This window comes from Theropithecus gelada, chromosome 3 (assembly GCF_003255815.1).
Source record: "Theropithecus gelada isolate Dixy chromosome 3, Tgel_1.0, whole genome shotgun sequence".
Classification (NCBI taxonomy): domain Eukaryota; kingdom Metazoa; phylum Chordata; class Mammalia; order Primates; family Cercopithecidae; genus Theropithecus; species Theropithecus gelada.
In genome coordinates, this window is record NC_037670.1 from 126,332,059 (window position 1) to 126,344,329 (window position 12,271).

The 12,271-nt window shown below is 36.9% G+C and overlaps 1 protein-coding gene across 3 annotated transcripts in view; it reads right to left on the bottom strand.

The window, feature by feature from the left end:
• PHTF2 (putative homeodomain transcription factor 2) overlaps positions 1 to 12,271 on the bottom strand; it is a 163,849-nt gene that overhangs the window by 49,153 nt on the left and 102,425 nt on the right. For all 3 annotated transcript variants that reach the window (XM_025380417.1, XM_025380418.1, XM_025380416.1), the window contains 2 exons: positions 6,913 to 6,982; positions 5,813 to 5,971 (listed from right to left, as the gene is read on the bottom strand). In XM_025380417.1, coding sequence (XP_025236202.1) covers positions 5,813 to 5,971; positions 6,913 to 6,982 — 229 coding nt within the window. The remainder of the gene's footprint in view (positions 1 to 5,812; positions 5,972 to 6,912; positions 6,983 to 12,271) is intronic.

Genomic DNA, 12,271 nt, shown 5'->3' on the forward strand with positions numbered 1-12,271 from the left:
TGCATTTAGTTTCTGCCACTTGCAATTCAAAGAATCCTGGTCTAACATACCAAAAGCTTAAAACACCACTTAATCTGCTAATATACTTAAGGAGTATCATGAAAACAAATTTCAGCTGTATATAACTGTAAGTAATAAGGTTCCTTAAAAAGAAAAAAACAAAAAATTTAAAATGCCAATCATCTTTATGAATTACCCTGGAATTTAACCCAAATTCTCTAGTTCTTCCATAACAGTCTAGAATTTTGAAAAGCAGAGTCTTTTTTGTTTTTAGTATGAATTCTAATGTGACTTTTATCAAGTTCTTTAATATTTCTGAGCCTTGGTTTAATCATCTGTATATCTACATAGTACACAGCATACATATACATATAGTAGTACACAGGCACTATAATAGGTTTTAGGTGAGGTAATGCATGTAAAACATTTTGAAAAGCTGCTTATACACAGTAAATGTATACTGAACATTGGGAATAGCAGCTTTTTTTTTTTTTTAGCCACCATTAACTCTAATTTTTTTTTGGAGACGAAGTCTCGCTCTGTCACCCAGGCTGGAGTGCAGTGGCGTGATCTCGGCACGTTGCAGGCTCCGCCTCCCAGGTTCACGCCATTCTCCTGCCTCAGCCTCCCGAGTAGCTGGCACTACAGGCATCCGCCACCATGCCCAGCTAATTTTTTGTATTTTTAGTAGAGACAGGGTTTCACCATGCCATTAACTCTAATTTTAAAAGGGGCAAATACAAATGCTTACTTAAGAAGTTCAGAGTTTCAGACACAAAGGAGAATATCTTTTAAAACTTTAGGTTTTATATAGTTATTTATCTGAACTCTTTCAGCTCTGTGATCATCATTCTCTGTAATCCTAGGTCTGGGAGCATACAAATTATATTTTCTGTATATCTTAACAGGAAGTTATTACATACTGTGAAATTCTGATGACAAGCCTTTAGAAAAAGAGGGAGGAGCTACTTTCTTCTTCTCTTTTTCCTTTTTTCTTCTGGCTGTGTCTCTCCTAAAAGTGATCATGTCCCTCCCATGGTGTCAGTTCCTGAGACAGTGGCTTTTCCTCCATGACTCTGGTATCACTTCTCCTTTTTGTTTTCCTCTCAAGTGAAGGTTTAGAAGATACATGGAGAGCCGGGCGTGGTTGCTCCTGCCTGTAAACCCAGCACTTTGGAAGGCTGAGGTGGGCAGAACACGAGGTCAGGAGTTTGAGGCCTGGTCAATATGGAGAAACTCCATCTCTACTAAAAACACAAAAATTAGTTGGGCGTGGTGGCACACGCCTGTAGTCCCAGCTACTCAGGAGGCTGAGGCATAAGAATCGCTTGAACCTGGGAGGTGGAGGTTGCAGTGAACCAAGATCATGCCACTGCACTCCAGCCTGGACGACAGAGCGAGACTCTGTCTCAAAAAAAAAAAGAAGAAGAAGAAGATATACGGAGAAAACATTCACTTATTTTTTATAATGCTGAATTATACTTTTTGAGCATTTAATGAAGTCCTACGAACTAGACAGTGCTGCTAGAGATTTCTGCTGGGGATCAACTAAGACAGAATGTTGCTGGGCACAAACATTTCCACGGCAGGACTTCACGTACTGGGCAAGTGGAACTCTAGGAGCAGGCTGGATGCAATGGCTCAATATCTGTAACCCCAGTACTTTGACAGGCTGAGGCAGGCGGACTGCTTTAGCCCAGGAGTTTGAGACCAGCCTGGGCAACAATGCGAAACCCTGTCTCTACAAAAAAAATTCAAAAATTAGCTGGGAATGGCGGGGGAACCTGTAGTTCCAGCTATGGAGGTGGAGGTAGGAGGAATTATCAAGCCTTGGAGGTCGAGGCTGCAGCGAGCCATGACTGTGCCGCCGCACTCCAGCCTGAGCAACAGAGAGAAACCATGGTGGCTGATACCTGTAATCCCAGCACTTTAAGAGGGTGAGGTGGGAGGATTACTTGAGGTCAGGAGTTCAAGACCAACCTGGGCAACATATTAAGACCCCATCTCTACAAAAATAAAAATAAAAAGAATTAGCTGGGCATGGTGGCGTGCTCCTATAGTCCTAGCTAGTTGGGAGGCTGAGGTTGGAGGATAGCTTGTGACTGGGAGTTCAAGGCTGCAGTGAACTATGATCACATCATTGCACTCCAGCCTGAGCAACAGAGCAAGAAGACCCTGTGTCTAAAAAATAGAATGGAATAGAATATTATCTTCCATTTTTAGGACTGTTAAATCTTTAAGATTCAGTGGCAATTAGGCAATGGAGGAAAAAAGACAAGACACAGTCTCTGCTCCCTATCCCTTGGTTTAGACCAGGGGTATCCAATCTTCCGGCTTCCCTGGGCCTCACTGCAAGAAGAATTGTCTGGGGCTAACATTAATGATAGCTAACATAAAATACACTAACACTAATGATAGCTGATAAGCTTTAACAAAATAAATTTTAAAAATTCTCATAACGTTTTAAGAAAGTTTATGAACCTAGGTTGGGCCACATTCAAAGCCATCCTGGGCTGCATGTGGCCTATGGGCCATTGGTTGGACAGGTTTGGTTTAGAGGAAAAAAGAGACATATAAAGAAACAATGAAAATACCTGTTATGAACCGAACTGTGCTCCTTTCATCCTCCCCACACAAATGCACATGCTGAATGAAGCCCTAACCCACAATGTGACTACATTTGGAGACAGGGCCTATAAGGCGGTAGTAAAGGTTAAAGAAATTCGTAAGAGTAAGGCCTTAAACTGATATGACTCTTGTCCTTATATGAAGAGGCAGAGATACCAGAGTATTCTCTCTCTCCACTCACACACACAAGAAAGGCCCTGTGAAGACACAGCAAGAAGGTGGACATCTACAAGTCAGAGGGCTCATCAGACACCAACTCTGATATTGCCTCACTCTTGCACTTCCATCCCTCAGAATGGTGAGAAAATAAATTTCTGTTGTATAAGCCACCCAATCTGTGGCATTTTGTGATGGTAGCCCAAGGTGACTAATATAATACTTATGATTAACTGCTATAATACACATAAAAAAGATACATAACTACATTGGGGAGTTACGAAAGGGTTCTCAAAGAAAGTGCTGTCTGATGTCTAATCTAAGTTTGAGAGAACACAGAGGATTGACTAAACAAAAGGGAAAAGGGCTACCCCACGCAAAGGGAGTTGCATGCCTAAAGACACATAGGCAAAAAAGCATGGAATGTTTAAGAAACAGCAAAGAGCTAGTTTAGCCTGGTTAGGGTGGGATAGAAATTCAAGGAGGGATTTGAAAACTCAGATTGCATCTTGAAAGCAGTAACTAGTGAAGTAATTTAGACCTTAAGCAGCTGGTTTGAATTAGTCATTTAATAGGTAAATGGACAGAAAGTAGATGATATAAGGTTTCCTGGCAGTAATCTCGGCAAGAAACTAGGCAACCAAGACATGGAGAAGTGGGGATAGAGCTGAGAATAAATAGTTGAGATACTTAAAAAGCAAGTAATTGAAGTAAAAAACTATACATCGTTATATAAAACCAAATATGACTGCATTTGATTCTTTCTGCCTTTCTTTTTCTTTGAGACAGAGTCTCGCTGTGTGGCCCAGGCTGGAGTGCAGTGGCACGATCTCGGCTCACTGCAAGCTCCGCCTCCCGGGCTCACGCCATTCTCCTGCCTCAGCCTCCCCAGAAGCTGGGACTACAGGTGCCCGCCACCACGCCCGGCTAATTTTTTTGTATTTTTAGTAGAGATGGGGTTTCACTGTGTTCGCCAAGATGGTCTTGATCTCCTGACCTCGTGATCCGCCCGCCTCGGCCTCCCAAAGTGCTGGGATTACAGGCATGAGCCACCGTGCCCGGCTCTTTCTGCCTTTCAACAAGTGGGAACAAGAATGACGACATAACTCAGAGCACTGTAGCACCCTGCTTTTACACAGGTTGCTGCAATGAAGATAGACATACAGTGGTTTTCAAAGCTAATGGCAGCCTGTCGAGGGTCCTTAGAGTCACATCATGACTTTGGTACTGGCTGTGTGACTTTAAGAAATTTAAGTCATTTCTCTAACTAAGCTTTACTAGGAGAATGTTTAGTAGTGTTCATCAAAAGGGCCTTATGATTAAACTTGGGTTCTGAACTTAAAAATATCTAATTTAATGCCCAATCTAACCTGTGTTCCCTATTTAACTTAGAGGAACCAGTAGTAAATTTCAGACACAATATAATTATACAATGTCAGTGAACTTTTAGTTACATTGGAAACTTGTTTGTCATGGAATACTAGAAAGTAGCAATATTTTGAAAAGCACAATGCACTGTGATGTACAATCAATGGTACTGAATTACTCTAATAAGCTATCGCAGTTTCTGACCACATTCAAATAAAGTTTTCTCCTCTAGGTAAGCCAGAAAACCTTTGAAGATAACTATATTTAAATTCAGTTCTCTTAAGTCCTTTTGAGAAGCAAACAAGAAAATGATAAAAATTATGATCACTGTAACTAGAAAATATTGATAAGAAAATATGTTCACTTCAGCAGTAATTATAATAGCAAAAAATAGCAATCAGCTTAACTGCCCAATATTGATGTAGGACAAGATACTTTCTAGTAACTAAGAAGTTATATTTACAAAGACTCTGATACTTATTATGACATTAGGTAAAAAAAATATGTAGATGTTCACAAAAATAATCTCAACTATTAAAAAGTATTATAAACTTAAAGGCAAGATGATGGGTAGTTTTTTTTTTTTGCTTTAGCTTTTTCTACATTTTCCAAATTTTCTGCCATGAAAATATTATTATATCTTTAATCAGAAAACACACACATTCTAATAACAACCACAAAATCATCACAGTCCACACCCTTTTATGTATATAAGATGTAACTTGGCTTAGAAGAAACAACTTTATCTAAATAAAAGCCTGCAGTTTTTATTATATTTTTATTTATTTAAAATTATCTCTTAGAATCTGTTGATAAAACAAATTTAAATAATCATTCAGGACTGTAATCATGGGTTTTCTTTTTCTAATAACATTAAAAAGACTGAAAGGACATCAACCAAATGAAAATAACTGCTTTGTTCACGTGATGGAATATGAATAGTTTCTTCATTAGTTTCTAAATGCTCTACAGTGTTACACATGTTGTGTTATATACTGCTGCTGAGACTATGCAGTAGAATGTTGTGTTAGGAGGCACCATAAGAGCTGTTAAGTGTGTGGTTCTGGGATCAGAATGCTTAGACTTGAACCTGGACTCTACCATACTTGATGACTGCATGGCTTTGGGCCCTTAAGTCGTTCAGGTCCCACGACTATAAGTGAAGCGTAATAACAGTCCCTATACTTCACTGGGTTGATGTGAGAATTAAATGAGAATCTAGAAAGCACCTAGCAGAGTGCATGGTATACAGAATTTTGATAAAGTATAAGGACAGCTCAGATCACAGTGGTAAAAGGCACAGAAAAAAGAAACTATACTTAAGACAGGAATAATAAACTTGTATAGGTTGTATTTTTAAAAGACTGGTATGTATGTATGTGTGGAAGAAGCATTTTGATGAGGTTTTTTTTTCTAATTTTAAAAAATCTTCTCAATTTCTATTTTTCTTTAACCATCTACAGATTCAAATATTCATAAAATTATATTGGAAAATAACTTTGTTTTCTCAAATATTTTTAATGCCAAATCAATTATGTGCCTTTATTAACATACTTATACATCATACTCAGTAGTAGTTAGCATATGTTTAAAACAAAGCCTTATTAAACCTGACAATATAACATTCTGAACGGTGAAAGCAAAAATCACTTAATTATACCTTGAAGAAGATAAAGGACAAGAAGCCAGAAAAAGATGACCTTTGATGTTACTTGTAACCACCACCGGAAGAAAAAGGGGAAAAATACAACTCGAACAATTCCCTTTCTGGTCAGGGAAGTCCAAGGACTTTCAGGCTTTGCCTTTGCAAATGCAGACCCTGAAAAAAGTAAAATAGGACAACAGAGTATATTTACATATTATTCTTTAATTTCTTTAAAGAAAAAAATTTCAATGTTTGAAAAACATGACCACATAATTTTATTCTGTATTATACTATGAGTCAGAAATGTCCAATTTGTAGATACTTTAAATATTTTGAAAAAAACATTTTTTGAAATAACGGAATTTATCCCACATATTTTATAAATACAGAATGATATTCAAATTACAAATTACCACTTTAATTGTCTTTTTGTTTTTGAGACAGGATCTCACTCTGCTGCCCAGGGTGGTATCAAACTCCTGGGTTCAAGAGATCCTTCTGCCTCAGCTTCCCAAGGTGCTGGGATTATAGGTGTGAGCCATTGTACCTGGTCCCATTCTCTCTTTTTAATACTATTCTTGTCTTCATCAAGGTTCACAATGTTTTTATTTCTAAAAAGATAGACAGACAGACACATATCTGACATAGTTTGGAATATTTGTCCCTGTCCAAATCTGACGTTGAATTGTAATCTCCAATGCTGGAGGCAGGGCCTAGTGGGAGGTGTATGGGTGATAAGGGTGAATCCCTCATGGCTTGAGGCTGTCCTCGAGATAGTGAGTGAGTTCTCAGGAGATCTGGTGATTTAAAAGTATATGGCACCTCCCCGCTACCACTCTCTGGCTCCTGCTCTGGCCATGTGATGTGCCTGGTCCTGCTTGCCTTCTGCCATGGGTAAAGCTTCCCACGCCAGAAGCAGGTGCTAGTGCTGTGCTTTCCGTACAGCCTGCAGAACCATGAGCCAATTAAGCCTCTTTTCTTATAAATTACCCAATCTCAAGTATTTCTTTATAGCAATGCAAAACAGCCCAATACAATATTTAAACCAATTTTGAATTCTGTTTCTTCCAGAACAATGTCTACTTGTAGTAAGCATTTATTTATCCAAGACTCACCTCTTACAAGATCAACATCTATGAGGTCTGGTTTCACATGTGCTGTTTTCTTTGGTTTATTCCTTAGCCCCTATAATATATCAAAAAAGTATTGGAATTGTGTATATACCTAAATCTAGAACAGGAGAAAATCAATTTCTGAAAATTTCAATTTACAATAAAATTGTTAATAGTACCGAAAAAATGTAACACATTATGCATTTGTTACAAATGGAACACAATTACAGTATTGTAATGAATTTTATTATTGTTCAAAAAGATATATTTAGAGATGTGTATAACATGCCAGGCCAGTTTATTACCAACAGTAAAATTCTAATACAAATACTATTACTACCAAGCAAATTTAGGTGTACAGCTTTAGGTGTAGAGGGAACTGCATTGGCCCCATATTGGCATTTGGAGAGTGTTGAGGCTAGCTAGGGGAGCAGCAGCCCTGAAGGAACCTCAAGGTGTGGTGCTGTAGGCATTATTTCAGAAAGCGGTAAATCACACAGCTGAGGACCAGAAAGGATGCAGACTTCTCAGCAGACGCCAGTCAGCTGAGAGCCAGGCAGGACGATGCACTACTCAAGGATGATGGTTGCCATTATGTTCACATATCAACCCCTCATCAGACCATAAATGCCACCTCATCACCTCAGAACTTAGACACCACAACCAGGAAGGGGGGAGGGAGAGGCAGTTGTCATAAACTGAATTCATTTAAACATGAAATTATTGAACACTGAGTAAAATTAAGTTTCTGCTATCAGTATATAGAGTGGAGTGGGGGAAGTAGATCAAAACTATTGGGAAAAAAAAACCTATAACAAAATTAATTACTTTATTACTTAAGACTAGAATGTTAAGAATTGGAAGAGCTAACAAAAATAAAAACAAAAAAGAGAAAACAAAAAACAAAAAGAATTGCAAGAGCTTAAGCTAAACTCTTCAGGAGCCAAGTACTGCGAGACGACACAAGTGTTTAGATGATTTGTTTTTTATTCATTCAATTAAGCAAGTAACTGTGCAGTAAATCCTGTCTCTGGTCCTAATCCAAGTAACAATGACACCCCCCAACAAAGTAAAAATCTGATTAAGTATTCTGTTTGCATCTAAAACAAAGAAGATAACCATATTTAAGGTCAGAATTAACTGAGGTGTCTAAACCAAAAATGTGACCTGAAACCAAGACGTAATTAATCTTTGAATCCCTTCAAATAGTTCTGTCTGAAGTTGCAAACCACCCAGAGATACAAAAAACAAAAATGAAGGAGAAAGGGTAAAAGTTAAAGAAATAGCAATGACAATTTTATATATAGTTGACCCTCATATTCTCAGATTCCACAATTGCAAACACACCTACTTGGTAAAATTTCTTTGTACCCCCAAATCAATGTTCACGGTGCTTTTGCCCTAATTTGCAGGCATGCATGGAGTAGAAAAAAAAAAAAAATTGAGTCACCCAACGTGCATGTTCCCAGCTGAGGTCAAACAAGGTGATGCTTTAACCTTCCTGTTTCAGCTCTGATTACTGTAAACAGTGTCCTTTGTTGTGTTTTTCACATTTTTGTGCTTTTTGTTGGCAATCCTGTTGTTCAAGATGGCCCTCAAGTATAAGTATAGTGCTTAAAACACTGCCTCGTGTTCCTAAGTGCAAGAAGGCTGTGATGTGCCTTACAGAGAAAATGTGTTAGATAACCTCTGTTCACCCAGGCACAGTGGCTCACACCTTTAATCCCAGCACTTTGCGGGGGCCAAGGTGGGCGGATCACTTGAGGCCAGGAGTTTGAGACCAGCCTGGCCGGCATGGTGAAACTCCATCTCTACTAAAAATACAAAAAATTAGCTGGGCATGGTGGCACTTGCCTGTAATCTCAGCAACTTGAGGAAGCTGAAGCACAGAGAACTGTTTGAACCCAGGGGTTGGAGGTTGCCATAAACCAAGGTCATGCCACTGCACTCCAGTCTGGCGACAAAACAAGACTCTGTCCCAAAAAATATAAAGTAAAAACTAAAAACTAAAAAAATAAATACAACCTCTGTTAAGGTATGATTTACAGAGCTGTTGGCCATGAACTGTTAATGAATCAAAAATATATATTAAATAAGGTGTCTTTAAACAGAAATACACATAAAACAAGGTACTTCCCCAGGCAGCAATGGTTCAGTATTCACTCATTCATTGTTCATGGGTGACTTCATAGAATATAGACCCCAAATAATGAGTATGGGCTGTATCTGTACATTATTTCTGATTTTACTGTCACTATAGAGTGGCTGATGGATTAGAAATCATTCCCAAGATTTTGCATATTGGAGAGGCAACAGTAATAATACATATTTAAACAAAAATTCATTAATAAAGCACTATTTGGATTTGGTATTAAGTTTATTACAGTAAGATTTTACCTTTATTACTGTAAAAATACTTGAAAACAGTAACATATTTTAATTTACTTGTTTTTTATAAATTGCTTCCCTAACAACTTGAAAGTAACCTTATTGCCAATGTCTTCCAACTAATCTGAATCTTTATTGCTGTATACCTAAAATTTTTATCAAGAGTGTTTTAAGAACTAAGAGTCCCTATAGGAGAAACAGTAAGTTTTCTTGATTTGTGCAAATATTGTTTTTCAACATGCTTCTTCTAATCGACCTTGTTCATATGGGGTTCATTTCCAATTTTGTATTCTATTAAAATATATTTATTTTAAGCTATATTGTAGAGCTATACCCTAATAGCCAGTTTCAATAAAATTTTCCCTCTAAGGTAGCTTATCAAGATAATTTAAAGGTTTAAAAAAAAAAAAAACAGAAGGCCAGGTAAGGTGGTTCACATCTGTAATCCCAGCACTTTGAGAAGCTGAGGTGGGCAGGATCACCTGAGGTCAGGAGTTCAAGACCAGCCTAGCCAACATGGTGAAACCCCATCTCCACTAAAAATACAAAAATTAGTCGGGTGTGGTAGCGGGCACCTGTAATACCAGCTACTTGGGAGGCTGAGGCAGAAGAATCGCTTGAACCCAGAAGGCAGAGGATGCAGTGAGCTGAGATTGAATCTACAATTATTTTATTCACAAAAATAAAAGAAAGCATCAAGATACAAACATTCATAAAGTCTGATTTTAATTAAGTAGATATTTTACACTGGAAAATTTTCAACTGGCTTGGGATAAACCACATTCACACAAAGTAGCATAGCTTTCAGTACTGTTTGAACTGTTAAACAGTTTAAATGAACAAATAAAAAATGAAAAGTTTTTTTTAAAAAAAGAATGAGATTTTTAAAACTACTAATTTATGCACAAACTAGAAAGTAGAAACAAGCAGCACAAATGCAATTAATACCAATATCAAAAATATTTTATTAAATATAATTTAAACTCTTACAATATGTTTCTACAGTGAAATGACTCAAACACAGTAGTATAAAGTTTTTTATTAAAAAAAAAAATTCTCTAAGTACACAGATAATGTTGGGCCAAAAAAAAAAAAAGAAAGGGGCTGTTTAAGTTTAGAAAGTGCTTCTGTTATCTAGACGTCTGTGTATTATTAATATTTAGACTCCATCAAAGTACATAAACAGTTTCATTTTCTAGAAATCGTGTTTAGTTCCCCCATCCCCCTTTTTCTCTGTAATGACTTTATAAGCTTTTTGGTGAAGCTTTAAAAGTCTAGTAGATAGTAAAACAGGAAAAACTTCCAAATTTACTTTTAATTTTTGGTCAAGGTAATCAGAAAAAAACAAAGTTTTTAGTTATAATTTCTAAAATAGTTATGAAAAAATAATTTGCAATTTACAAAAGATTTTACGCTTTAGCAATATCAACTCTGGGTCTTTAATTGAAAAATAAACATTTCAAAAAATATATATTTTCATGTCTTTGATTTCTCTAGTAGCTGCTCACTGCTTTGACAACTAATGAAAGAATCAATTACATGGGACAAACTCAATACATTTGGTACACTGTTCTCTAAACAACAGGTAGAGTGGTTTTTTTTAATCGAATATTAACATTAATACACCACAGTTATGTACCTCTCTAACTTCCTTAGAATAAATACAAAATTATTTTACACTATAATTTACCTTCATTAGAATGCTTAGTAAGAATGAAATGTGCTTTTAGGCTTGTTAACAAATTGATCCTTTTAATTAAAAATAACAAGAGTAGGGAGGATAAGTTGATTATGTATGTATGTATGTATGTTTTTTTAGAGACAAAGTCTCACTCTGTTGCCCAGGCTGGAGTGCAGTGGTGTAATCATGGCTCACTACACCCTCAAACTCCGGGGCTCAAGTGATCCTCCTGGCTCAGCCTCTCAGGTAGGTGGGACTACAGGTACGTTCCAGCTAATTAAGAAAAATAATTTTTTTTTTAAGAGATAGTGTCTCACTTTGTTGCCCAAGCTGGTCTTAACTCCTGGACTCAAGCAATCCTCCCACCTTGGCTTCCTAAAGTGTTGGTATTTCAGGTGTGAGCCAGATAAAACTGATTAATGGGTAGAGTGCATATTACTCAAGTGATGGATACTCCAAAAGTTCTGACTTGACTACTACGCAAGCTATGCATGTAACAAAATTGCACATGGACTCCATGACTTTGTACAAACAAAAAGGAAAAAATAAATAAAAGTCTATAATTCAGTGGTTCTAAGTACATCCACAATATTGTGCAACCATTACCACTATCTAGTTTTAGAAATTTATCACCCCAAAAGGAAAAAAAAAATAACGAGAACAAGTTTTCTTTAATTTTGTCTTATTTTTATCTTTATTTTTAAAGACTAGTCAAGTGCAATAGTGGGAAAGAGGGAAAGAGTGAAACAAGGAATTCATCTGATCTGTAGCTGACTGTGAACAATCAAGATAACTTGCTACCTTCAGACCTGCCAAAAGAGCAAGTTTTTAGGTTTTTAATTCTTCAATTACTATTACAAGGCATTATCTTTAAAGGGAGACATACTTCAGAAAGAAGTTGTAGGTCCTAACTTTCCCTAAGATCATCCTGTTAGTAGCACCAAGTAGTACCTAATATAATCCTTCTTCACCCTAATCTCTACTTAGGATTTACAACAGTTCTTTTTAAAAAGAGGAGATTATATAAGTAATGCAGTAATTTGTGAACAGCTCCCAAAAACTAAAAAAATTATTTATATATATTTTTTCTGAGGCTTTTAAATTCCAAATGTGTCAACCTGATAACATAACCTCTCAAGGTACTTAATATCTCCTGACCAATGAGTTAAAGGCTTTCTGTCAGAGAGAATAAAAGGTATTATGGCATCTTACTAGACCTCTCTGCTGCTCTTTTATTTGCTTGACTATCCCAACTCTTCTTCATACTCTCTCCATACTATTTTCTCATAGATC